Genomic DNA, 25,500 nt, shown 5'->3' with positions numbered 1-25,500 from the left:
AAGAAGAAGGACTTCCCTGGTGGCTCAGACAGTAAAGCGTCTATCTACAATGCGGGAGACCCAGGTTCGAACCCTGGGTTGGGAAGATCCTCTGGAGAAGGAAATGGCAATCCACTCCAGTACTATTGCCTGGAAAATCCCATGGACAGAGGAGCCTGGTAGGCTACAGTCTATGGGGTCGCAAAGAGTCGGACACAACTGAGGGATTTCACTTTTACTTTCCTTTCCTAATAAGAAGAAGGAAGAATAGCTACCATTTACAGAGGGCCTATAAGACTCTTGAGAGTCCCTTGGACTGCAAGGAGATCAAACCAGTCCATCCTAAAGGAAATCAATCCTGAATATTCATCGGAAGGACTGATGTTCAAGCTGAAGCTCCAATATTTTGGACACCTGATACAAAGAGCTGACTCTTGAGAAAAGACCCTGATGATGGGAAAGATTGAGGGCAGGAGGAGAAGGGAATGACAGAGGATGAGATGGTTGGATGGCATTACCAGCTCAATGGACATGAGTTTAAGCAAGCTCTGGGAGATGGTGAAGGACAGGGAAGCCTGGTGTGCTGCAGTCCATGGGGTCAAAAAGAGTCGGACACAATTGAGCCACTGAACAACAGAGAGCCTACAAGAGCCTCTGAGTCTTTCTCTTTTTTTCTGAATCTTTCTTTAAACCAGTGATTTTTCACCTTTCAGACCCAACACCCATTTTTCATTTGATTATAGGACTTCATTACTTCCTTTACTCTGAAATGAATCTCATAGATTACATAATTTACTGATACATATATTTTAAAAGCCAGTATAATTCTTTTACTGGAATATACAGAAGAAATAAAAGATAAGTAATTTATAACAAAATAATATGTATCGAGTCAGCCAAAACATTAGTTTGGGTTATTCCATAAGATGTTACGGAAAAACCCAAGTGAACTTTTTGGCCAACCCAATTATTTTGATATAAAATGCTCAAGCATGATTATTTAGGAAAGAAAATTCATCCCTACACATTTTAAAATTCCCTTCAGGTTGGGGAGGTGGGCTGCAATACAATCTCGGGTGAAAACCCCTGGTCTGAGCTATCTCTGTTACTTCAGTGCAAATCCTGCCTCTCACTAGCTGAGTGACCTTGGGCAAGTGGCCTACCCTCTCTGATACGCAGGTCCTTCACCTACGATGTGAGGCCAACATTGACCGGAGCCCTGGAAAGGCCCAAATGCATATAAGACAGTGCAGGGCGCACCACATGTGCTCAGTAAATGGTAGAAATGATGACTGTGGTGACGATGGGGACAATAAATTTCTGCCAATCCTGTTCACATTTCCTAACCCATTTTCAACAAGTGAATGATGACTGTTAACGCTGAAATGCTGTATCTCATTTAATCTCTCACTGTCAACTCCGTGAAGTGGGTGGTGGTGTTCCCCATTTTCAGATGAGGAAACTGAGGCTCAGAGTAGTGCTGAGGTCCTGCAGGCGCTCAAGAGAAGGGACCACGACTGGTGCCCCCAAGGATGGCCCAGAGCCGGCGTCTGACCCACATTGCCCATTCAAGGTCACTGCCACCTCTCTTGACTCTTCCCCAAAGGTGGGGGGGGTGGGGTGGGCTGTCCCCTGGGCTGAGGAGGCCCAAGCCTGGCATGAGTGTGAGGAGCTGGGCTCTCAGCACACAGCTGGTGGCTATGCAAATAGGTGCTACCTTTTGAAAAGGACTTCGTCAATCTGGGATCATGTTCGGGGATCATGTTCTAAAGAACTGAATCCTGGAGTCAGAACCAGTTTGTGCACCAGGATGTACACTGCACCTTCTTTATTACAGTGATGCTGATAATGACAGACACATCTAGAATGCTGACTCTGCACCAGGGGCTGTACAAGGCCCCTTATGTGCAGAACCTCTTTTATCCTAAATGCAGCCCGGTAGATACACACTATGATTAGCCCCTTTGTATAGAGGAGATAACTGAGGCCCAGGGCCACCCAGCTGGAAACTGACAAAGTCAGGATTTAAACCCAGGCCAGTGGATGCCAGGACCCTTATTCTTCAACTCCAGTGCTCTACTGACCGACCCCCTGGTCAAGCCATGTTTAAAAATAAAATTCCAGAGAGATTGGAATGAAAAATAACAAAATGTTCTAAGAGATAATTTCTGGGTTGCAAATATATCTAGGAAGATAAACATGTGTTTGTTTCATCTTTTTTGTATTTTTTAAATTTCAGATATTGAACTTATGTGTATTTTGGAAGTGGTAACAAGATCCCCTCCATAGCACCTGCCATGATTCCAATTAACAATTATTCAGGAATATTTTCCCAAAGGCCCATCTACCCACTGGTTGAAGCTTTGCAAGGGCCAGGGGTTTTGTTCACTACTGTTTCCTCAGCCCCTTGGGCATTGTCTGGCACATATTAGGTGCTCAATAAAAAAATTTCTGATGAACTATGTCACACTTTCACTTTGGGCAAGCCCTTTACTGCTCTGAGCCTCAGTATTCCCATCTGTGAGATGGGGGCAGTGATGAGAGCTTCATTTAAGGCTCCTAGCAGCTTTGTTTCTTATTCCCTCAGCCCCATCCTTTGAAGGTAGAGGCTGCTATTGTCCTGCCCTTCCCTTCCCTTCTCTTCTTCCTCCCAATTCCTGGGTTTGCAGAGGAAGGCAGAACAGAGCTCTAATCTCCCCTTACCTCCAAGATGTCAATGTCTGCATTGCTGAAGTCGATGTTGAGGATTTTGGGAAGAGGGACACCGGAGCCCAGCACAGCTGTGGGGGAAAAAAATGATCAGGTACAATCAGCGTGGCCAAGAGGCAGCAACCTTCCCGAAGCCTCCAGTATTACGTCTTTCATGCCTCCAGGACTTTGTCCTTGCCCGTCCTTGTGCTGGGAGCACGCAGCCTCAGCGTTGCCTGCCTGCTGAGTTCTGAGCATTCCCCGAAATTCTGTTTTGATGCCACCTCTGTGAGGTCTCCTACCCACCAGCCTGAGCAACCCTGTGCTCCTGCCACTCTTCCCGAACAACTGCATTTCGGAAACCACAGCATACTAATGCCCTGTCTTCGCATCTGTCACCACCACCAGATTGTGAGTTTCTTCCGGCAAGGACTGTGTCCCCAGCATCACCCAGACCTGGGTGGAGCACAGAGGAGGAGACAGAGGTTTGCTGAATGAAGGCACGGAAGGAAATACATGGGACCCAACAAGTGACCTCCGTGGAGGTCTAGATCATCAGAGCCTAAGCAGACCTGCTGATTAACATTCTAGAAAGAAAGAAGGAAGGGAGCCAGGAAAGGGGGTGAAGCAGGTGGGAAACACAGGACTTAGTCCTCTGACTCCAGCAGGATTTTTCAGAGGACTAAGGACATTGTGAATCTACCCCCGAGGAACCTATGCAGTATTTCCCAAACTTGCTTGGTCACGGAACCCTTTTCTCAGAGTATCTTGTGGGACTGATTTTCTACAGAACCCTTTTTGGGAATCATAGATCTAACCCAACCTCTCACTTTTGAGAATGGTAAATCGCAGTATAGTGGGATTGAGGGAATTGCTGTCAAGTTCACAGCACCTCCTAGTGGTGAAGCCCAGGAGAGCCTCTCCATCTATTGGCTCCCAGGTCAGCCCAGCCCCATCCATCTCCTGACATCATCCTCTCCTACCAGGGAATGAGCATGGGCCTGGTGACCAGCGCTTTTCTGTGGTTCTGATTCAGTCTCCTCTGGTGACAGTCCCCTGAAAAAATGTCTGATTGACATCAAGAGTTCTCCAAATGAACTGAGCTGGTACAGTTGATGCCACCCCTCTTCATTCCATCTTCCAGGATGCAGAAGTGGGGAGAGAGAGGTTGGGGTCCAGCAGCAATGAGACAAGCTGGGACCTGGGGCCCTTTGCTGCAATTCTTGCACCTGGACACACCTCTCCTCAAGCAAGAAAATACAAAGAAACTGTATGGGACTAAAAATAAGAGTTGGGGCAAATTCTGGACAAAAGATACAAATAAACCGAAAACCTAACTGCCTCTTTTGAAGAGCCTGGACCGAAGAAGAGGAGGTTGGAAACACAAGCATGGTACTGCACATGCCCTGTACACACGATACCACCTAAGGGGTGGACAAACCACTTAGGTCACCCCTCCAGCTTGACCACTGGACCACCCTTACCCTCACCACATATAAGAAACAAGCTTGCTCCACTCAGGGAGACAGTAAGCAAGGGAACCTGTTGTTTGTTCTTGCTCCCCCCTTGCTGCAGCAGGGACCCCAGTAAAGCCTTGCTTGCATTTCTTGTCTGGCCCCTGATCAATTTCTATTGATTAAGGGGGCCAAGAACCCTGGTTGATAACAGCTTGAGGGCTGTGGTTCTTGATGGAGCAGCTGACGCAACCTCCAGAGGCCCCAGGGCTCAACAAGGAACCACAGAGATGAGGCACCAGGCTGTTTGATCTATTTATAAATTTGGGCAAGAAAATCCTCTCACTGACTATGTAAACTGTCTAGGGGGTTAGGAGGCTGGGAATATTGGTAACAGCAACTTTAGTTCTGTCTGTACTGATCGAACTTTTTACATTAATAAAATACACATGTGGTCGCTGTGCAAGTAAAAATAAATACACAATTAAAGATAAGTCAGAAAAAATAAGTCAGGAACACAGCCATGTGAATTAAGTTAAAAATGGTTAGGAAGGCAAATTTATGTTATATATATATATATATATATATATATATATATATATATATATATATATGTATATATATATATCTTACCACAACTGAAAAGAAACCAAATGAAAATAAATATAAAAATTTTAAAAACCAAAAAAAGAGGAGTTTAGAAGGAAGTATACCCAGATATTGGGATTAATCGCCTCTGGGAGGTGAGATTTTGTTTTCTAACCTCTCTGGACTTTCTAAAATGTACACACACATAATTTTCACATATAATCAGAAGTTCACATAAATAATCAGAGAAATCAGTCAAATAAGGCGGGGCAGGGAAAGAATACAACAAAAGCAGCAAATAAGTTGATGGAATCTTGGGGCAATATTTGCATTTAGAGGCTGAGATAAATAAGCTTAGAGTGAAGGTCTCGGGAATGCTATTGAGGTGGAACAGCTGTGCATCAAATATGCCCAACAAACCAGTAACCCCCTGATCCGCAGACCACGCACCCTGGGGCACCCTCTCTCACCATTCATTGCAGGCATGAATGCCAGGTCAAAAATCTTCCCGACCAGCACCTCCAAGAGGCCAACCTGCAGAGGAAGAATGAAAAGGCAGAGATTCGCTCAGGTCTGAAGGGATCTTTGAGCCCCCACCCCGAACCCCAGCCCTGTGGCTGGAGAGGAAGTCGAAGAGCATCTCTAGAAGAATCCGGGAGCTGCAGCCAGAGCCCCTGTGATTCCAGCACCACCAACCCCAAGGCACATCTGTCCACCTGCTCCTTGTACAGATGCGCAGGCTGAGGTCCAATTCCCAGCAAGTGCTGGCCCAAGGCTCATGGTGAGGCAGAGACTGAGGGAGATCAGGTCCTCCCAAAGGGCAAAGAGCACGGGGCCTTTGGTGGCTTGGAAGGCCCTTGCACTTTGTGACCAGCACTTCAGGTCCCCACCCCAGCTCAGCTTCCATGGACTTCCAGGCAGCTTCCCTCACCTCTCTGACCCCCAGTTTCCTCAGCTGTAAAATGGGCCAGCAAGTCCGGCTTGCAAGGAAGCAGTGAGGATTAGGAGCAGACCATGTAAAACGCTTGGCCTTGAGCCTTTTCATATAGCGTGTGTGCATGCTATAGTTGTGCCCAGCTCTTTGCAAGCCCATGGACTGCAGCTCGCCAGGCTCCTCCATCCATTCTCCAGGCATGAATACTGGAGTGAGTTGCCATGCCCTGCTCCAGGGAATCTTCCTGACCCAGGGATTGAACCCATGGTTCCTGCTCTGCAGGCACATACTTCACCTCTGAGTCACCAGGGAAGCCCTTTTTCACATAGAACTGCTCTTCACTTCTCTAAACCTTGCTTTCTACATCTGAAAATGTGAGTGGGCAATCTTTACCTCAGGGAGTACTTGTCCAAACCAAACATAAGCTCTTCCGTGTAGAATACCTGCCACGGCATGGTGCCACGTGATACCATGGTGACAGAGCATGGGACTCAAGTCCCAGCACTGCCTCTTACCTGGTGGCTCTGTTGAGTCTGCCTGTAGTTCAGGAGACCCGGGTTCAATCCCTGGGTCAGGAAGATCCCCTGGAGAAGGGAATGGCTACCCACTCCAGTATTCTTGCCTGGAGAATCCCCATGGACAGATGAGCCTGGAGGGCTACAGTCCATGGGGTCATAAAGAGTTGGACACGACTGAATGACTAACACACTGCCTCTTACCAGCTCTGTGACCTTGGGAGGGTCGCTTAACTTCTCTGTGTTTGACTCTCTTATTTGGAAAGTGGGCCAATAATTGCACCCACATCATAAGTTTGATTTGAGAATCAATGGAGAAAGGCTTGATTTCAAAATAAATAAGTAAATAAAAGGTTAAGGTAGTGCCTGATGTCAATTTCTATTGCTCCAGAAATATTTATTAAATATCCAATTAAGTATTGGTGTCTTTTTCCATTTGGCATCCAGAGATTTCCATTCTAGTCTGAGCTCTGCCCCAACCAGCTGTAAAGCACGTCACTGCCCCTATCTGGGTACCAATCTCTCCATCTATAAAATGAAGCTGATGATACCAATCCTATGAGTTGTTTGGACAAGAAAAGCTCCATGACTGTCTCTGCATAAGTGGAAATCTCACCCAAACTTGCCCCAGAAAGCAAGCATCAATTTCATTGTCAATTTATAAAATCAGTCGGTTCAGTTCAGTCACTCAGTCGTGTCCAACTCTTTGCGACGCCAAATGGGCATTTTCAAAGTCTTAGGTGGAGTGGGGGACACAAGAATGAAAAAACTGATGAAACAGGACCAAATTCTCAGCCATTAAAAAGAATACATTTGAATCAGTTCTAATGAGGTGGATGAAACTGGAGCCTATTATACAGAGTGAAGTAAGCCAGAAAGAAAAACACCAATACAGTATACTAACACATATATATGGAATTTAGAAAGATGGTAACAATAACTCTGTATACGAGACAGCAAAAGAGACACTGATGTATAGAACAGTCTTTTGGACTCTGTGGAAGAGGGAGAGGGTGGGATGATTTGGGAGAATGGCATTGAAACATGTATAATATCATGTATGAAACAAGTCGCCAGTCCAGGTTCAATGCATGATACTGGATGCTTGGAGCTGGTGCACTGGGACGACCCAGAGGGATGGTACGGGGAGGGAGGAGGGTTCAGGATGGGGAACACGTGTATACCTGTGGCGGATTCATGTTGATATATGGCAAAACCAATACAATATTGTAAAGTTGAAAAATAAAATAAAATAAATTTAATTTAAAAAAAAAAACAAGAAAAAAAAAACAAATTCTAGAATATAAGTGTCTCAGATTCATGGATCTTTAGAAAGGCAGAATTCTAGAATGTGGAGGTTTCAAAAGAAGTTCAAACCTGTTTGCCTTACAGACAAGGAAATAGGCTGAGTGGGTAGGTATAGCTAAGGTCACACAAGAGTTAGTGGCAAAGCTGAATCCCCCAATCCATGAAGGAAGAGGTCCCAAAGGTCATGGCTGCCCCAACTGCCACCCACCCTGGGGTGGAGGATTTGGGCCAAGTGATCCCCATGGGGGCAGTTAGAATGGGACACCACAGGCATGGTAGAAGGAGCTGTGAATCAGGACCATGCCCCTCACTTGCTTTGTGGGCCTCAAGTTTTCCCATCTGTAAAACAAGGCCTGACAGCCTATCAATGCTTTGGAATTCACCGACATCCCAGTCCCCAGCCAGCCTCACAGGGTGCCATTCCCAGACTTGACTCTGGGGCCTGAGCTTGGTACTTACATCAAAATTGCCCACGTTTGAGGTTCTGAGGTTGAGGCTGGTCCTGCAGATGAAGAAAACAGCTCGTTAGAAGGAGCTATTGGGACTTCCCTGGTGACTCAGAGACTCTGAGCTCCTGATGCAGGGGGCCCGGTTTCAGTCCCTGGTCAGGGAACTAGATCCCACATGCCTCAGCTAGGAGTCTGTATGCTGCAACCAAGAGTTCGCGGTGGACGGCAACAAAGACCCAGTGCAGCCAAATAAAGAAAGAAAGAAGTAGCAATTGCCGAGAATCATAAGAGGCTCACATTTTAGTGTAAGGAGACCGTCCACCAACATCCTCAGGGAGCCCCTCTGGATCTGGGGGAGTTAATATGAGTAGGGCTGGTCTCCATTACAGAGTATTAACTATGTGCCAGACACGATGACATGTGCATAAGGCTCGTATCACAGCTATGTGTCCTTGGCAAAGTATTTAAGTTCCCCATGCTTCAGTTTCCTCCTCTGCAGAGTGGGTGTCTATAAGCACTAAATAGGGTAATTCAAGTAAATCCCATAGAATCACCCCTGGTACCCGGTGGGTGCTATGCCCGCATGAGCATCATCACTACCTGGCAAGATCCTTTAGGAATTCCACGAAGGAGGAACCAAAGGCTCCCACGAAACCGGCCAAGGCCACAGAGCTGGGAGAGGGAGCCCCGGACTCATGCCCTGAGCAGCACTCATGGTTGCTGTGCTGTTCTGAGCAGGGAGGCCCGAGCCTGGGTTCAAGGTCTTTCTCTGCATTGTGAGGGCTTCAGTCTCACTGCACCTGAATCTCACATGCAAAGCAGCAGTCCCACCTGAGAGAGGCTGGACCAGATCTGCTCATGGGCAAAGAGACATTGGAGCCACTAGCCTCTAGGTGGGAGAGAAACCAATGTGGAACAATAGAGGCTTCTCAGGAGAGAAGACTCTGCTTCAGAACGTAGGACTCCTTCTCAACTTCTCCTCCTATCCCTCCTTCCTCCACGACTGCTCCATCCAGGACACCCAAGCTCTTTCCTGCCCCTGGAAGTTTGCCGGCTCTGCTCTCGCTGACTGGAACCCCCAGCTCTCCCCACGGCTGCCCCCTGCTCCCCTTCCAGGCCTCAGTCTCAGACCTCGTTAGATACTCCTGAATGGCTCCAATTAGCATCACAGTAGGAGTAGCTCTCACTGTTGAGGTTGATAAATATTTGTTGTAAAACACAAAAACCTTACAATGAACTAGGCACACGCTGCAAGTGTTACATACACTCTCATCTGTCTTGAAGTGGGACCCTTGAAGACAATAATAACAATGATAATAACCCTTGCAGCCATAGGCTGATGTCAAGAATTAAATGAATGAAGACACCTTGAAGGCTTAGCTCAATGCCTGGCACATAGAAAGCATCCAATAAATAACAGCTATTATCATGAGTCCTATAAGGTGGAGACAACGATGCCCATTTTAAGATGAGAAAACTGAGTTTCAGAGAGGCAAGGTCACTTGGCTTACATCACACAGCCAGTCGGGGGTCATGGAAGGATCTGAACCCATACTGCTGGCTCCACAGCTGGTGCTTGTAACCATTCGACACAGCTCCAAATCAGACAGACGTGGGTTGGCTCACAGCCGCCCCCCGCAAACGCTCTGTTCTCATATTGTGCCTTCCTTGAGTAAATAAATCCACCTCTCTGAGTCTTAGTTTTCTCCTCTTTAAAATGGGAAGATAATAGCCCTGCTTCTGCAAGGCTGAATGGCATTAGACACAGAAGCAGCCAGCACAGAGCCCGGCTAACCACCAGCAGCTGGTGCAGTGGCAGCTGCAGTATCGTTACTGCCCATGCTGTTGTTGGCAGCAGGTCCTTCCGCGAGGCTCTCGGCTCCACCCTCCTTGCCCTGCTCACGCCAGTGGTTTTGGCAGTTACGGCCCATTTTCCCCTGTGCCGTCCCTTGGATTTACCCAGCAGCCAAGTCCAGAGACCTCTAAGCCCTCCCTGTGAGTTGGCACCAGACATAAGAATGCCAAAGAAGTCTTTATGAGAAGCGAGAACCCTCAGCAGCAAACCCTCTTACTTGTCCAGCTTGGCATCAATCATAAGCTTATCATTCTCCACGGAAAACATGGCCAAGAGTTCTGTGTCCTGGAGGAAAGGGAAGGTGAATAGAATGTCACTGCCATCATACAGCGGTCATTGCTCGCTGGGGGCTCCCTGTGAGACCCCCAATAACACCCAATGTAATGGATTTTCCCCACCTCTGGAGGGAAGGAGTTGGGAATCATAAATTGCCTGCATTAACTGTTGTTCACAAGTAAGTCACAGCAAAGGCTGGAGGAACATTCTTCAAAAAGACAACAGTCATAGGAAGCCAATGATTGGCACAGGAGTCGGGGATGTTTACTGAGTTTCTCTGAGCTGTCTCAGAGGAGGCGGGCATGGCCTGCAGCCTAAGAGACCTGCTTCAGAACAGTTGTTGTAAATGCAATTGGATATCATCACTGTCAGTCATAACTGCCCCCCCCCCCGCCCCCGCCAATAGAGAGCATAAAAGGTCCAGACTCATCCCCTTCTCTAAGCAGAAGCCTTGTTGTCAGAAGATCCCTCTTTGCTTCTTGGCCCTCCCCTCCCCCCAAAATAAAATAAAACAATTTTGTCTTGTGAGGAAAGGGAAGCTCCCAGCAATTTCAGGTGATGCTATTAGTAAAAACAATAATTAGGATGATGGAGAAGAAGCAGGAGCACTGGATTATATGGCAGAGACCTATCCAGGTATGGGAAATCCTCCTGGGGAAATGGCACTTGAGCTGAGGCCTGAAGGGTACGTACGAATTGGCCAGATGGAAAAGAGGGTGTGAGAATGATCCAGGCAGTGAGAAGGGCGTGTGCATTAGAGCTAGGGCAGGAAAGGGGTTGGCAGAGGGACAGAGAGAAAACCAGAGTGTGAGGAGGGAGGGGACTCCTGGAGGCTGGAGTTGGGGTGGGGCCAGACCAGGCAGGGCAACATAGGCTGGAGAGGAATCAGGGCTGATCCAGCGGGCAGTGGGGTCATGGCAGGGTTCTGAGCTGGATCAAATGTGTGGGCTATTGATGAAAAAAAATTCCCACAAGGTAGGGACAAATCAACAGGGGACTGGATGAGGGGCAGCCATCTCCACTCCTGGGTGAGAATCAGCCCTTTCAATTTCTCATCTGACAATGCCCAGTGTGGATTCCATGTGTGCTCCAGCTGAGAACACCCACCTCCCAGACTAGAGGTGGCTCACCACGTCTCCAGCCCTGGGAGGAGAGACTGGGAAGATACAGCAGACAGGACAGAACCCTAAGTGCCTGAGCCTGAAACTTTCACCAAGGAGGGGGAAATAGCACTCAACACAACTGAGCACATTCCTTCCACAAATATCTACCAAACACCTGCTGTGTACCAGATTCTGCGCCTGGCCCTGGGGATCCGACAGTGAATAAAATGGTCTGTGTCTCTGCCCAGTAATAAACTAACCAATGAATTCATTTAATAATATCACATTAAGGCTATGAGCAACATAAAGCAAGGGAGACAGAGAGAGAGATGGGAGTGGTGGGAGCATTTGAGACAGGTGGTCTGGGAAGACCTCTCGGAGGAGGTGACGTTAGATCAGATGGAAGCCAGGCTGTGAACCACACAGATGTCTGGGAGAAGAGCATTCAAGACAGAGGCAACAGCATGTGCAAAGGCTCCAGGTGGGACTGTGCCTGGCATGTTGGAGGAACACCGAGGAGCTAAAAGGTGACCAGAGGATGCTCAGGAAGGACTTTATGAACGATAGAGGATGGGCTGTGTTTAAATTTCGATCAAAGGAGTAACATCATTTTAAGAGGATTCTCCTCTATGAAATAATTTTGGAAGCTGTTGTATTTGTATCTTTTCCCTCGTGGGTACCAGGGGCAAGAAAGCCAGAACCATCCGTCGTGTTCCCCTTTCTTCAGCCTCTAGTAGAAAACATAACACATAGTAAGTGAAGTCGCTCAGTCGTGTCCGACTCTTTGCGACCCCATGGACTGTAGCCTACCAGGCTCCTCTGTCCATGGGATTTTCCAGGCAATAGTACTGGAGTGGATTGACATTTCCTTCTCCATAGGTGCTCAATAAATATTGCTGAATGACTGACTGAGGACTGCTTTGCCATAGGGTGTGGTACACAACCTGTGGGAATAATACCAGCCAGCACTTGTGGCTTCCTTCTGGTGTTTCTGGTACTTCTCTGAGCATCTCATTAACGCCCTGCTGCTACTGCCATGGGGGAAAAAAATCAAGCCAAAGGTCACACAGCTATAAGTGCCCTTAAAGCTTGGATTTGAATCAGGTCATCTGGCCCCCAAATCCAACTCATAGTCACTGTGGTGGGAACCATGGGAAGGTGTCTGCAGACTCCCGGAGACCGCCCACCCCCACTTACCACATCGATGAGGCAGATGGTGGTCTCGACATCATTGGGCTGGGAGACCATGACCTCAGAGGTGGCAAACACCTTCACCAGCGCCTGGTCCTTCTGCAGCGTCACCAAAGGTGGGTTTGGCACCTGGATCCTGATGGTGAGGGGGCGGGACTCGGGGTACTGCTGGAACACCTGTGGACAGACACCAGGTGGGGTGAGCAGGGCCATCCACGGTGGAGGGGGGACTCAGGGGGTCATCAGCCAACCTCTAAGCACACAGCAGAGGGTCCCACACTGGATCCCTTCAGAATCTGCAATATTGCTTGAGTCCTACAAACCACATGCAAAGCCTCCATCCACTGTGGGGTTTGGCCAGGGGCTGTCTTCTCCAAGCCTCTCACAAAGAGATATCGTGAGAATTCAATGTAATGCCAGCAAAGCTTCAAACCCAATACCTGACACAGATACTGTGGAAATGCTCTAAACCTGGTCCTTAGGGAGGTAGGGTCCTGGGGGGCTGGGGAGGTGGGATTGGGAGAGGGACACTGAGCTTGGTGCTGGACATTCATGATTTCATTGACTCATCACAACTCCATACGTTGCTTTTCTTCTCCGTTTTACAGATGAGAAAACTGAGGCTCAGAGGGGGAACATCAAGTAAATTGTCCAAAGCCAACAGGAGAGCTGAGATTCTAGGCCAGGTCTGTGTGACTCGGGAGCCCAGGGCCTCTCTCGCTTCCTACTGACTCCGGATGCCCCACCTAGAATGAGAAAGTCTACAATTCCAGGTGCCTCGCAGTGAAATTCCCAGAGCAAGGCACAGCCTGCCCCACCCACCTGGATTTGCTGGGGCCTCTGGAGACACACGGTGGGAGGGATCAGAGCCTGTTCGCTGCTCACTGATTCCTCCAAATTGGCTAAAGGGACCAGTCATCAAAAGACCAGCCCTCATATTTACTAAATAACTGCTTTACCAAAAAAGTTTAAGGAACATTTTTCTTAAATATGTTAAGTGAACATAAATATATGGAAAAAGTCCCAAAGTTACTTTAAAAATAAACCAATCTAAACATCAGCTTTTCTATATCCAGTGCAGCAGGATATGTCCTGATCCTAAGAAGGCGTTCATTTTCCTGACCACATTCAAGGTGAAACTCTACTGGAAAACTCTTGATCTAACAGCTAATCTAATAAATATAACCAATTGACCACTCAGTGGATTCATCTTTGGGCAAATTGCCTCTCAACAAATTGATAATTAGGCGCATTGGCTTTTCACAAAAGGGTTTTCAGGATATTTCCACAGAGGGGCCTGGTGTCCCAACCACCTCCACCCCAACATGCAGAATCTCCAAGAATTCACAACTCTCCATTCACAGGAACCCTGAGAGGTTACCCTGAATTCTCTCCGCAGCAGCAGAAAGCTCAGGATACCTATCCTGGCTCTGGTCAAGCGTCTCCTGGTAACTCCAGGAGACATTCCTCCGTGTCTAGCCTCATTCCCTCCCTGCTACAGGCCCAGCGCCATAGGATGGCCTGAGTCTTTGCTTCACTGAGCTCAGCTGGGCTGCCGCCACATGGTGTGGCCTCTCTGAGCTGGTTTCCCCACCTGTAAACTGGGTTTCTCGTCCCTTCTGGTCCCATGGATGGGGGGAGGATTAAAACCACATGAAACTGTGGATTCTTAACAACTTTCACGAACCATAAAGTGCAGTGCACGTAAGAAGTGGTCCAATAAATGAAGGTCCAGTTGATTGAGGGGCCCGCCTGCCTCCTGGCAATGCCACGGTTTGTGCCATTAATGGTGCCCTGCCATTCAGCTTTCAACCACACGAGGGCGATAGTGACCATTTGTTGAGCGCAGTTTCCTTTCCTTTGAATTCCACCCAGAACAGGATGGGACAGGTAGACAGGAGATGAAAAATGTCTAAAATGGCTGTCAATTACAGAAATCCCTGGCAACTGTATAACACCATGTAAGAAGCTCTTTGCTGCCAGGTGCAGGGTAGCAGGCCTGGAACCAGAGCTAGGAAGAGAACTGGGATCAGAAAAGCCTTTGTTCCAACTGGGTATGGCAGCTGATCCAAGACTGCATTTGCATCTGCTCTTTTTAAAAAATAATAATAATAAGTTAACAAGAACGATCATAGTTAACATTTATCAAATGCCTACTCCGGGCCTAGATTCAAATCCCAGAGCTGCGGTCACCTTGTCGGGTCGGCATTTTTGCCCGTTTTTCCAGGTGAAAAAACCGAGGCTCAGAGAGAAGTCATTTGCCTAAGGAAGTATGGCTGGGATGTGCTGAGCTGGAATAAAATTCATGTCTGTCTGCTCCAAAGATGTGGCTCTTTCCCTCTAGGCCTCCATGCTCTCCAACCCCCACCCCCAAGCTCGGTATCAGTATCTTTATGTGCATCATCTCCTTTACCCTCCTGGATGAACCTGTGTAATAGCTATTAGCATCCTCCTTTGACTGAAGAGGAAACTAAGGCTCAGAGATATTAAGACTCTTGCCCAAAGACACACAGCAAGGAAGTGACCAGGCTGGGATTAGATCTGGGCAGGCCTGTCCACGGCTAGAGCTCAGATGCTTTCCACTTCAGCCTCTGCGCCCACACACCCCCGGGGGTCTGGTCTCCAAGCCTTTCTCACTGTACTTTCAAGGCGCAGGGAGAAGGTTGGAACACCCACCCTAGTGCTGAGTGTCTTCCCTTCCTGCCCAGCTCCTGGGACAGTGAAAGGGAACGTGGGGCTGAAGGCGAGGGGAGGCACCACCCATACGTACCTTGGGAATCAGGGCTCCCAGTGTGGACGTGGTGAGTGGAGGAAGCTCTTCAAACTGCAGGGAAAGAAGAAGGGTTGTGTGGGTCCCCGAGGCTATGGAGACAGACAGGAGTTGCCACCACAGTGATTAAACCTCTGCCCCTCTCAGACAACCAGTGGGGGCATGTCCTCTCCCTTCAAGGCCTCTGGGGAGGCCCCACAGGTCCAATAAGGGCTACCATGCAGAGTGAGGTAGCCATTTGGGGGTTAAGTGGATGGGGCAGCCGCTGAAGCTTCCACAGACAGGACTTCTCAGGGCAGGAGGCAAGATCTGAACCTTTCTCCTCTAAAAATGTGAGTCTTTATGAAAACAAGATGGACATCAGCGGGTCCAGGTGTGAAACCCAGTGTCCATCAAGTGCATGATGCCGCCATATCCCCGAACTACCTGTGCTATTATTTAGCTAATATCTTCCTTAAATGACTAACTTTTAAAAAGTATCAAATACTAAGAAATGGAAAGCCAGTACCACTTGACAGAAGGTGATGGCATCTGTAAAACTAAATGCAATAAAAACAAAACAATGACCTCACTGTGCGTGGATACCATTGTCTGTAGAGGGGGGAGTTCTGTTCTCCCTGAGTTAAAAGAGGACACCCAAAAGTTTAAGAGAGGGTCACATCATACTGGCACCAAACGGAGACTTTCCTCTTGGTAGAGTCAAGGTTGACATAAGGCACATGACGGGGTTATTTTGAGAAACTCTTGTTCTTAAGAGATACACACTGAATTTTATGGAACAAAATGTGATAACTCCAAACACTCAAGCTGTTCAACAGCAGATACAGGATACGTAGATAGACAGATAGATAGATTGACAGACAGATAAAGATAGGTGGATGGATGGATATGAAGCAAATGTGGCAAAATATTAACTGGTGAATCTAGGTGAAGGATATTATGACATTAATTGTATTATTTTGCAGCTTTGATGAAGGCTTGAAATGTTTTAAAAGAAAAGATTTGGAGAGAAAATGACTCTGGAACATACCTAAAGGTGATATTTAATTCTTATGTCTCTTAGTTATGCACTATCAATGTTTACCAAGCAAAAGGATTCAAAACACTTGTACTGAGATACAGACATATGGATTTATATTATGCTTTTTTTTAAGGTTTGGAATAAAATTATGTAGAGTTGGATAGGGAGCAACGTTTCAATGTTGTTTAGTGTCATGAGTTAAGGGGTGAACTGTCCATAGTCTTTGCTTTCAAGCCATTTCCCAGGACACTGGGCACTAGAGAGAATCAACAGTGGGCTGTGCACTGCCCAGCCGCCCCTTCCTGGGGGCCATGACTCACTCACCATGCCATCGGTGATGTCAATATCTAGGGCCCCTTGCTTCTGCAGGAGAGTCAGAACCGAGCCCAGAAAGTTGGCAGAAATGGCCAGTTGGGAGTTGGTGTTGTCACCCATGGGGGGCAATTCTGGCATTTTCTGCCTGGGAGACAAAGCTGGCCGCCCCAGTGGGTAGTCGATGAGGTCTCCTCCAGCTTCTCCAACCAAAGTCTGGGGAAGTAGAGAAGAAAGAGGTCACAGGGGGAGGGGTGCAGAGAGAAGAGTGGAGGAGAGGGGCTGAAGGCTGAAATGAATCCCTGCATTTGCCTACAGGCAGCCTTCCTTGGTTAAACCCACTGGGTCTGAGTGACTTTCATGTATGGTCCCATAAATTCAATTTGTGATGGAATAGCATCTCTTGATGAGATGGTTAGTGAGCATCACCAACTGGACGGACATGAATCTGAGCAAACTTCAGGAGATAGTGGAAGACAGAGCAACCTCATGTGCTGCGGTCCATGGGGTCACAGAGTCAGACACGACTTAGTGACTGAACAACAAGCATCTCTTGCAGTTCCTGCTCTATGACCAGTTATAATTAAGCCATGGTTCAGTGCCATATATTTGAAACAGAAGAATGAGAGCCCTCCACTAGCAATGCAGCAAGTTGATGCACCTGTACCATATACACCAGAGTATCTACTCTTTAAAGGCCAGACTACTCTCCATAGCATAAAAGCTGTTGTGCGGTCTGCCTCATCTGGAGTCACTCTGCCTCTCTCACCCCCTTCCTCGATGCAGCCACCAGGGTCTTGTCTATCTGTACCTCCACCTCAGCCCCCCTACCATCTGTAGGTGCTTCCTGCCTGCCGTTTCCTCCCACACTCTCTTCTTTTGTTCTGTCCCACTCCTTTGGCTGGTCTCAGCTCAAGTATCACCTCCTCCAGGGAGTCCTCTGTGACCTCCCTGGGTAAATCATATCCCCTGCTTTAGGCTCTGATAGACCAGGAATCCCTTTTGCAGAGCTCAAGGTCTCTAATCGTTTGAGTGATTCTTAGATGGCCCATCCACTCCAGTAGATGGTCACCTCCCTCAAGTCAGGGATCTTGTTATGTTTACCACCAGTCCCAGTCCAGAGTCTGGCACACAGCAGCTAACTGATAAACATCTCCTGAATCCTCTGTGCCTGTGGATATACTCCGTGTGCACATATATGTGTGCACAGGTGTGCTGTGTCTTTGAGGGCATGGGTGTGCATGCTCTGTGTCTGATGCAGGAAGTGGAAGGCACTTGTGTGTGTGCAGCCCAGGGTAAGTGTGTGTGTGTGTGTGTGCATGCGCGTGCACAGTTACGGGCCTGATTGAGTGGTGTGCTTGAGCTAGTTCGCATCAGCTCATAAGAGCCAATTCCAGGCATGTCTTTCCAACCCTGTGTTTAGTGAGTCATGTTAGTAGCCTGAAATTGGTCAGGGTAGGGGTACTTACACCATGGAAATCAGCAAACATTACAAATTAGGACTTTTTTAAACAACCATGAAGAATCAGGTGTTAATGTTTACCAGCACACAAATAGCCAGATTCCCTCCTCCAACAAACCCAAGCGCATAGCAGCAGCTCCCACAGCTAGAAGCCAGACTGCCTGCTTCAAAGCCCGGGTTCACATTTATTAGCTGTGTGACCTTTGGCAGGTGGCTTAACCTCTCTGTGTCTTCCTTTCCTCAGTAAGAGTGCCTGCTTCGGGGTTAATCTACATAAAGTTCCAGGAATGTGCCTGGCACACAGCAAGCACTAGGTGAGTGTTGGCTGTGACTGAATTTCCCAACACAGCTTCTTGAAGGTCCTCATCCAAGCAGGAAAAGGTCTTGCTCAAATGCTGCCTCCCAGGCATTCAGCAGCAGCCCTGATGGTGGGGGGTGGGGTGGGGGGGCTCCGGGGGGTGAGGGATCAGGGGAGGTGGGGTCCTCGCTCACACCTCGGCCTGTATGGAGAAGGCCACCTCCCCCACCCGAGCCCAGGCACTTACGTTGAGGTCCAGCTCCAGGAATTCCCCAGTCACGAGCGGGAGGCTGGAGAAGGTGTACTGGACACTTCCCAGTATCCCCAGAGGAATCAGAGCTGCAGGCAAAGGTGGGGTCACAGGAAGCTCCCCCCACCCACCCAGACACCTTCTTTGTGACCTGAGGGGAGTGGGCAGCAAGGTTCTGGCTCCAGACACCATGGAAAGAGCAAGCATTCTGGGTTCAAACCCCAGCTCTGCCTCTTCCTTGCTGTGTGATCTTGGTCAAGACACTGCACCTCTCTGAATCTCCATTTCCTCCCCTGTAAAATAAGCTTAATAGAACTCCTCAGACAATATTGGTGGTTGGGGGTGGGCAATGAGATTCTACATACTGATAAGCTTTGTAAGCTGTGAAGTGCTGTACTGGGAAGAAATTATGGGGCTCCACAACGTGGCGCTTAATTGAGTTTGGCATTTCTCTGACTGCTTGTGATAAACGGCCCTAACTTCTGGGCTCTTCCAACCCTGTACGGTGGTAGAGACTGTGCACTGCCCAACAGGTGCTACCATTATGCTGTGATCTATCTGGATGGAGGACCCTGGAATCATGGAGTGCACGACCTGGACAACCGCATGGGGCAGACTTGCCTTCAGGAATGTTTACTCTGAAATCCTGGCTCAAGGGTGAGTGTCACAGCCTGAATCTGAAGACCTGGACGGTCTCCACGGCATCTGTCACTCCCTAACCTAGTCATAGTCACTCCAGTCTCTCTAGGGCTTGAGACCAACTCCCTGATTTTAGAGATGAGGGAACTGGGAAGAGCCTCTCCAAGTCCACACGCTGCCTGGGGGCTGGAAACCCAGTGTCCCAACACCATCCAGAGCCGCAGCGCCTGGGGGTCCAAGCAGGAAGCTCCTCCCTCTGGGGCTTGCAGGGGGGTGGGGTATCCAGGGACAAGAGGAAGGGCCAGGCAGCCCCTCTCCCCTGGCGTCAGACGCACAGCACAGCATGCACCACACAGGGCCCTCCTCCCAGACGTTGCTGTGTCCCCAGTCCCTTCCGAGGGCTGGGCCCAGATCAGGTGCTAGAAGATGCTGGTTGAATGAAGCAACAAAGGAAGAACTTACAGTCCACGAGACCCAGTTGGTCGTTGACAAGGCCCAGCACCACGTCCACGATGGGGCAGAGCTGCAGAGGAGAAAGGGCATGGAATCCTGGTGACCGCGCAGGGCGTGGGGGGTGGTGCACAAGCGAGAACAATGATAATAGCAACTGTACTGACTGCCTTTCTCTGCGTGGCCCTGTCCTCTCTGCAGCCCTGTGGGGAAGGCTTTCTCATGATCCCCATTTTACAGATGGGAAAACTGAGGCTCAGAGAGGTGATGTGACTGCCACCCAGCTTGGAAGTGCTGGAGCTGGGTTTCCAACCAAGGACTGTATATATCTCAAGCCTCACCTCTTTATCCTCTCACCAATCTGTCCCTCCGCATTCCTTAGGGCCCTTTTCAGACCCCCAGGGACGCGTCCCAGCCCCCTGGGTCCCTCTCGCCTTCTGGGTCACCTGTGTGCCTCCAGGAATGGAGGCTGGACGGGGCCCCTCACTCTGGGGAAAGTTTGTACTTCCTGCTCCTGGTCCCGGGATGGGTTCTTACCAAGTCAGGGAGGACATTGGCCAGGACTCGGTTTACTAAGTTGTCCACAAGGTTGGGGAGTAGCCTGAAGAGAGAGCAAATCAATGACAGTTCAACCAAATGGTGGAATATTACACAACCATGTAAAGGTAAGCAAAAGGAAACTCTTCGTGTTTGGCACAGAAAATTCTCCCAAGAGACCAATGATGAGAGAAAAGTACAAAGCAGTGTTTCCAGTATGTGCTCACTTGTGTTAAAATGACAGAGGGGAATGAAATTTACATTCATGCTTGCTTCATTTGTTTAAAAAAATTGGATGGAGAATCAAGAAACAAATAACCAAGGAGAGCTCTCTGGGAAGGGGGAAGATGGGAGATGGAGAGGCAGGGGGCCATGCCTTTTTATCATTTTATATTTTGAACAATGTACCACCAGATATTTTTCCTTGTGAAAATGTGAATTAAAAATCTGTGAAGTTTCTGGGTATCCTTCCCCCTCCTCATCTCACCAGAACACCAGGGGCTGATTTTTTTCTGCCTCCACCCACCCTGGAGCAGAAAGGCTCAGAGAAGCCCACATGAATAGGAAACTTGGGGCTCAAATGCAAATTTGCCTGTCCCTTCATCAGTGAATTTCTCTGATCCCACAGTCTAGATAACATGAGGGCTGGATAAGAAAGAAACTGATGAGACAGGAGAGGAAGGATTAGGGGGCTTCAGAGAGACCAAGAACAAGGATCTCTCAAGATGAGGGCCAGGGAATGAAAAGAAAGGAACTCAGTTCTGAGTAGCCCTGATGTGCCCTCATCAGAGACCATCATCAGGGGGCAGTGTACCAGCCAATATCCAGACACTTGAAAACCCCTCTGGACACAAGGTGTGCACTCTGCCAGTTTGTGAGTAGAGTGTAATAGAAAAAACTCAACATCTTGATTAAGATCACAGGAACAGCATCAACTGGGAAATTTCACTGTGAGTTGGAGCACCATTGAACACAATACCCATGTTATTCAAGTAACATAAACTCTTAAAATGTGCCAGATTTTCACTAGGTGTTTTACACTCACCATCTTAATTCCAAAGGGGAAAAAATGACCCCCATTTCACAGATAAAAAAAGTGGAGCTCAGAGAGAGCAACAGAGCTATCCAAGGTCACACAGCAAGCAATAGTGAAGCTGAAGAGGTTTGAACCCCAGGCTGCTTCCAGAGCCTCTGCTCTAAACTATGATTGGCCAAAGACAGATCACTCTACCATCTGCCAAGGCACTCCACAGCCCACTGGTACTCACCCTCGCAGCAGCCTGACTTTGATACCTCCCAGGAGGGTATCACATCGCTCAACGACCAGCCTTGGGTAACCCGTGCGGTCCATGGTCAGCCGGACTTTGGCCGTGATGTTCACCTCCACTGCGATGTCCAGGAACCCAATAAGACTAGAGGAGAGGAGACCATGGTACCAGGGAGACAGTGAGTCAACGTCCAACCACCACATTGCGCCTTGGCCTTTGCCCTGGCGGTTCCTGCCATCTACTATGCTGCTGGTTCACGTCTGGGGTCCCAAACCAGAAGGCTTCCCTGGACCCTCAAGTCATCTGTGAACAAATCTATCCCCACTTATGAGAGCTTCAAAGGCTGGGAACAGAGGCCAATAAATGAACCTATGTCCAAATTTTGGTTTCCAAGGCGACCACCCCATCATACTGCTTTGTAGGTATGACTTCCTCCCATGGGGATAAATCAGTGCAAAGGTCCACCACCTGAGGTCCTCTAATGAGCACCAACTACTTGGCAGACACTATTCAGGGAGACCATCTGTCACAGTGGCTGCAGCCACCTGGGAAAGGATAAGTCTTATTGTGCCCATTGCAGGCGAAGACATTATGGCTCAGTGATATTAGGAGAACTGGCCTGACTTCACACGGGTTAAAAGAGAGTCAGGATTTGAACCCAAGGGGCCCCCAGACTCCAACCTCCTAGGATCTTAACCTCTGCATAGGCTGCCTTCACTGCCTTCTGCTCAGGAGATGACCTGAGCCCAAAGGTATAAGCCACGTGCGTGCTGATGACACCTCAGGTCTTTTAGTCCCCACATTATGGACAAAAAGGAGAAATAACCTGCCCCAGATCTCCCAGCCAGGATGTAGGGTGGCAGGGACCCCTCTGGAACCAAGGGCACACACCTCTTCCCGTTGATGGCCACACGGGTGTACAAGCTCAGGTAGACGCCCACGCCAGGCAGGAGCCGCACAGACACCCGAGGGAGAGTCAACTCCACAATGCGTAACCTGCGGGGGACCAAGAGCAGTGAGAGGGCTGCCATCTCCAGTGCCCGGCACCCCACTCCCAGGGACCGTCCTCCCTGTACCCCCCTCCTCTGCGCCCCATTCATTCTTCTCAGCTCTAGAAAGACCTACGATTCGTGGATAGAGTTTGGAAAACACAGAAAAATTAAAGGCAAAAAATATGCCATGACCCAGTCTCCCACTGCCTGGAGGTCTATTGTTTATATTTCCATGTATTTGCTTGGATCTTTTTTTTTTTTTCATGTAAAAATGCTACTCCTTCTGCCTGTCCCTGCCCGGCTTTGCCTGGTTTCTTCCCACACATTCTTTAGATTTCAGCTCTAGGTTTTCTTCCTCCGGGAAGCCTCCCCTGATCTCTCCACTATACACCTCCTCACTTCTTCATGAACTTCTTAGCACTGTAAGTGTATAATTGTTTCCAGGCTTCTTCATTGATGCCATATAACCCACCAGCCTGCAAGCTCCATCAGGACAAGAGATGTGTCTTGTCTTGGCTCACCATGAGGTCGTGCCCCTGGGGACAATAGAGCGCCCTGCATGTAGTTGGCACTCTAAATATTGGTCAAATTAAATAGTGAATATGAGGAGGAGGCTGAGCATAGTTGAAATTATAATATGTATGCGCAATCTTGGGTGTTTTCCACCTCGACTGTATTACTATGACCATTCTACAGAGGAGGAAAATGAGACTCAGAGAGAGGAAAAGAATGGCCCAAAGTCACAGGCTAATCTAAAAGGCTGAGCTGGGACTCAAACTCAGGACTTTTAACAGCAAGATCCCAAATCATACAAGACTCAAGACGTCCAGTCCTGAGGCCAGGTCCTAAAGTGTATGAGACACCAAAGACCATCCTTATTCCAACTCCAGGCCCCTGGGGGTGATTATTCTTGTTCAGAGTTCATTAGGGAGCTTGACAGGGAGACCCCAGCCTCTCCTTACCCGGTGATGCCCTGCACGGTGCTGATGATGCCGCCCTCGCCAAGTACGCCCAGGACGCCCCCTCCTCCAAGAAGTCCTCCGTCTCCAAGGAGACCACCTCCGCCGAGCAGGCCACCTTGGCCTGCTAGGATGCCGTCAGCTGCCAGCATGCCCCCCGTGCCCAGCAAACCGCCTGGGCCCAGTGCCCCAGTGGCTACACCAGGCGGGATCTCTCCAGGCCTCAACTCTCGCCGGTGAAGTCTGCCCACGGGCGCCGCGCCTTCAGCAGACCTGTACCGCCCGTGGTCCCTGTGGCTGCCGTGTGCATTCTCAGCTTTGCGGTAGTTGCTGGTTCGGAGGTCCCTGACGCTTCCATCGGACTCAAGGATCTCACCATATCGGTATTTGCCCCCCAACTGAGCGGTGTTGTCACTGGCCTCGACGTGACCATACTTGTAATTACCGCCCAGCTGGTGGCCATTGGTATACTTTGGGGGTGGTTCTCGGACGTGAAAGTCATTGTAGGGAACACCACCGACACCTCGGGGGAATTCAGCACGTCTGTAGTCATTGTAATGATGTCGGCCACCACCCAAAAGACCACCACTGCCACCCAAGAGCCCACCACTGCCACCCAAGAGCCCTCCACCACCGTGGCCTCCACCACCCAGCAGCCCCCCACCACCGTGGCCTCCACCACCCAGCAGCCCACCATCACCACTGCTACTCCCACCACCAAAAAGCCCCCCATCACTGCCACCCAGGAGCCCTCTACCACTGCTGCTACCGCCACCCAATAAGCCTCCTCCAACTCCGCCCAACAGGTCACCACCCCCTCCACCCCCGCCACCAAGCAGGCCCCCCAGAAGACCACCTCCCCCACCACCTCCACTTCCACCAAGCAGACCCCCCAGGAGAGGCCCGCCACCATCACCACCAGCTTTACCCATGGGCACCTCTCTCAGGGCTGAGCGAAAAGCATCACTTTGCTGCAAGGTGCCCGAGATGGCTGCGGAGAAGCAAAGGTCTCATTCAGAGGCTCGTTCCCCCTCCGGTCCCCAGCACTGCTCGTTCCCTAGTCCCCTTTCCCCACTGGTAAACTCCTGAGGTCAAATGGTAAGGCTCCTCCTGACCAGCCCTGACATCCCCGTGAGCTCATTAGCTGCTGGCTTTGACCTCTCACACATTAACCGGATTTCAACATTGTTCAGCCAAACCTGGGTAGATTTTCTTCATGATCCTTCCTTCCAAGCACTCCACACTTTACAGTGTAAAAAACAACAACAACAACAAAAAAAACCCTACTTCTTCGTGCATTATTCAAATTTATTCCTGGAAAACAGTCAAGGCCAGAATTATTGTCCCCATTTGATGGATAAAGAAACTGAGGCCCGTGACACTGAGGAAATGACCGCATTTTTTTCATTCTATGACAGCTTTAGACAGGAATGAGGGCAGGGGACATGTCCTCATTTTCCAGATGACAAAAGAGAGACCCCCAAGAACTGAAGGCAGGATCAACGACAGCTCCCACTTTTGAGTGTTTTCTATGAACCAGGAACTGTGCTAAGTTTTCAAAAGGTCATTCATCTCATTAGATTCTTGTATCAGTCCTCCAGGATGGGGACCATAATGACACCCTCTTCACAGATGAGAAAACTGAGGCTCAGAGAACTCAAGTCATGGACTTAAGGTCATATAGCCAATATCTGAACTCTAGGAAGGCTAACTCCAAGACGCAAGCTCTTAATCGCTGCTTTCTACTGCCTCAAGCATACACTCCCCAGCATGGTGCCTGGCCCCTAGCAAGTGCTCAGGAAGTGGGAGCTCACTGAAAAGATGAAACTAAGGCCCAGAGAGAAGCCACCCATCCTTCTGATGTAGAACCTGCCAGTGAACAAGAGAGTGCTTGGGAATTTCAGAGTTGGCTGGACTTCCCTACCCGCCGCCTGCCACCATTCACTCTCTGCAGGACTGGACTCACCGTTGCTCAGCACGTGTTTGGTAACCCTGAGGACGGTGTTTGTATCTTGGCGGACGCCACACACAGCCGCCACTGACAGAGCAGCCACACACCATGCCGTCCACATGCTGGCACTGCTTCTCTGCTAAGGAGACAGCGGGTCATAGGGCCATGGCTGGGTGTTACCACCCTGCCCAGCAGCTGGAGTTACCACCACCCCTTCACAACCCACCAAGAGTCACATCAAGACCCTGAGG

General features: G+C 49.2%; 1 protein-coding gene across 1 annotated transcript; it reads right to left on the bottom strand.

Moving 5' to 3' along the window:
• Positions 1–2,450: 2,450 nt before the first annotated feature.
• BPIFB4 (BPI fold containing family B member 4) lies at positions 2,451–25,461 on the bottom strand. The gene is made up of 15 exons (XM_025001375.2): positions 25,265–25,461; positions 24,227–24,289; positions 23,302–23,821; positions 22,239–22,343; positions 21,348–21,491; positions 20,080–20,143; positions 19,555–19,615; positions 18,451–18,542; positions 16,456–16,659; positions 15,111–15,164; positions 12,347–12,517; positions 9,988–10,055; positions 7,926–7,968; positions 5,180–5,243; positions 2,451–2,759 (listed from the first exon to the last, which is right to left on the bottom strand). Exons 1-15 carry the CDS (start codon positions 25,368–25,370, stop codon positions 2,668–2,670), a joined length of 1,851 nt encoding a protein of 616 aa, XP_024857143.2. The 5' UTR covers positions 25,371–25,461; the 3' UTR covers positions 2,451–2,667.
• Positions 25,462–25,500: the final 39 nt, after the last annotated feature.

The sequence above is a fragment of the Bos taurus genome, chromosome 13 (assembly GCF_002263795.3).
Source record: "Bos taurus isolate L1 Dominette 01449 registration number 42190680 breed Hereford chromosome 13, ARS-UCD2.0, whole genome shotgun sequence".
Lineage (NCBI taxonomy): Eukaryota > Metazoa > Chordata > Mammalia > Artiodactyla > Bovidae > Bos > Bos taurus.
The sequence above is the reverse complement of the archived record's forward strand: the minus strand, read 5'-3'. Positions and strand labels throughout refer to the sequence as shown.

Bases quoted from the DNA above. Each gene is read 5' to 3' on its own strand.
- BPIFB4 (XM_025001375.2), bottom strand. From the start codon at position 25,370: ATGTGGACGGCATGGTGTGTGGCTGCTCTGTCAGTGGCGGCTGTGTGT. The intron at 15,165-16,455 runs GTGAGTGAGTCA...CTTTCCCTGCAG, and splicing joins TTGACATCACCGATGGCATG to TTTGAAGAGCTTCCTCCACT. The intron at 10,056-12,346 runs GTAAGTGGGGGT...CCTTTCCTCCAG, and splicing joins CCATCTGCCTCATCGATGTG to GACACAGAACTCTTGGCCAT.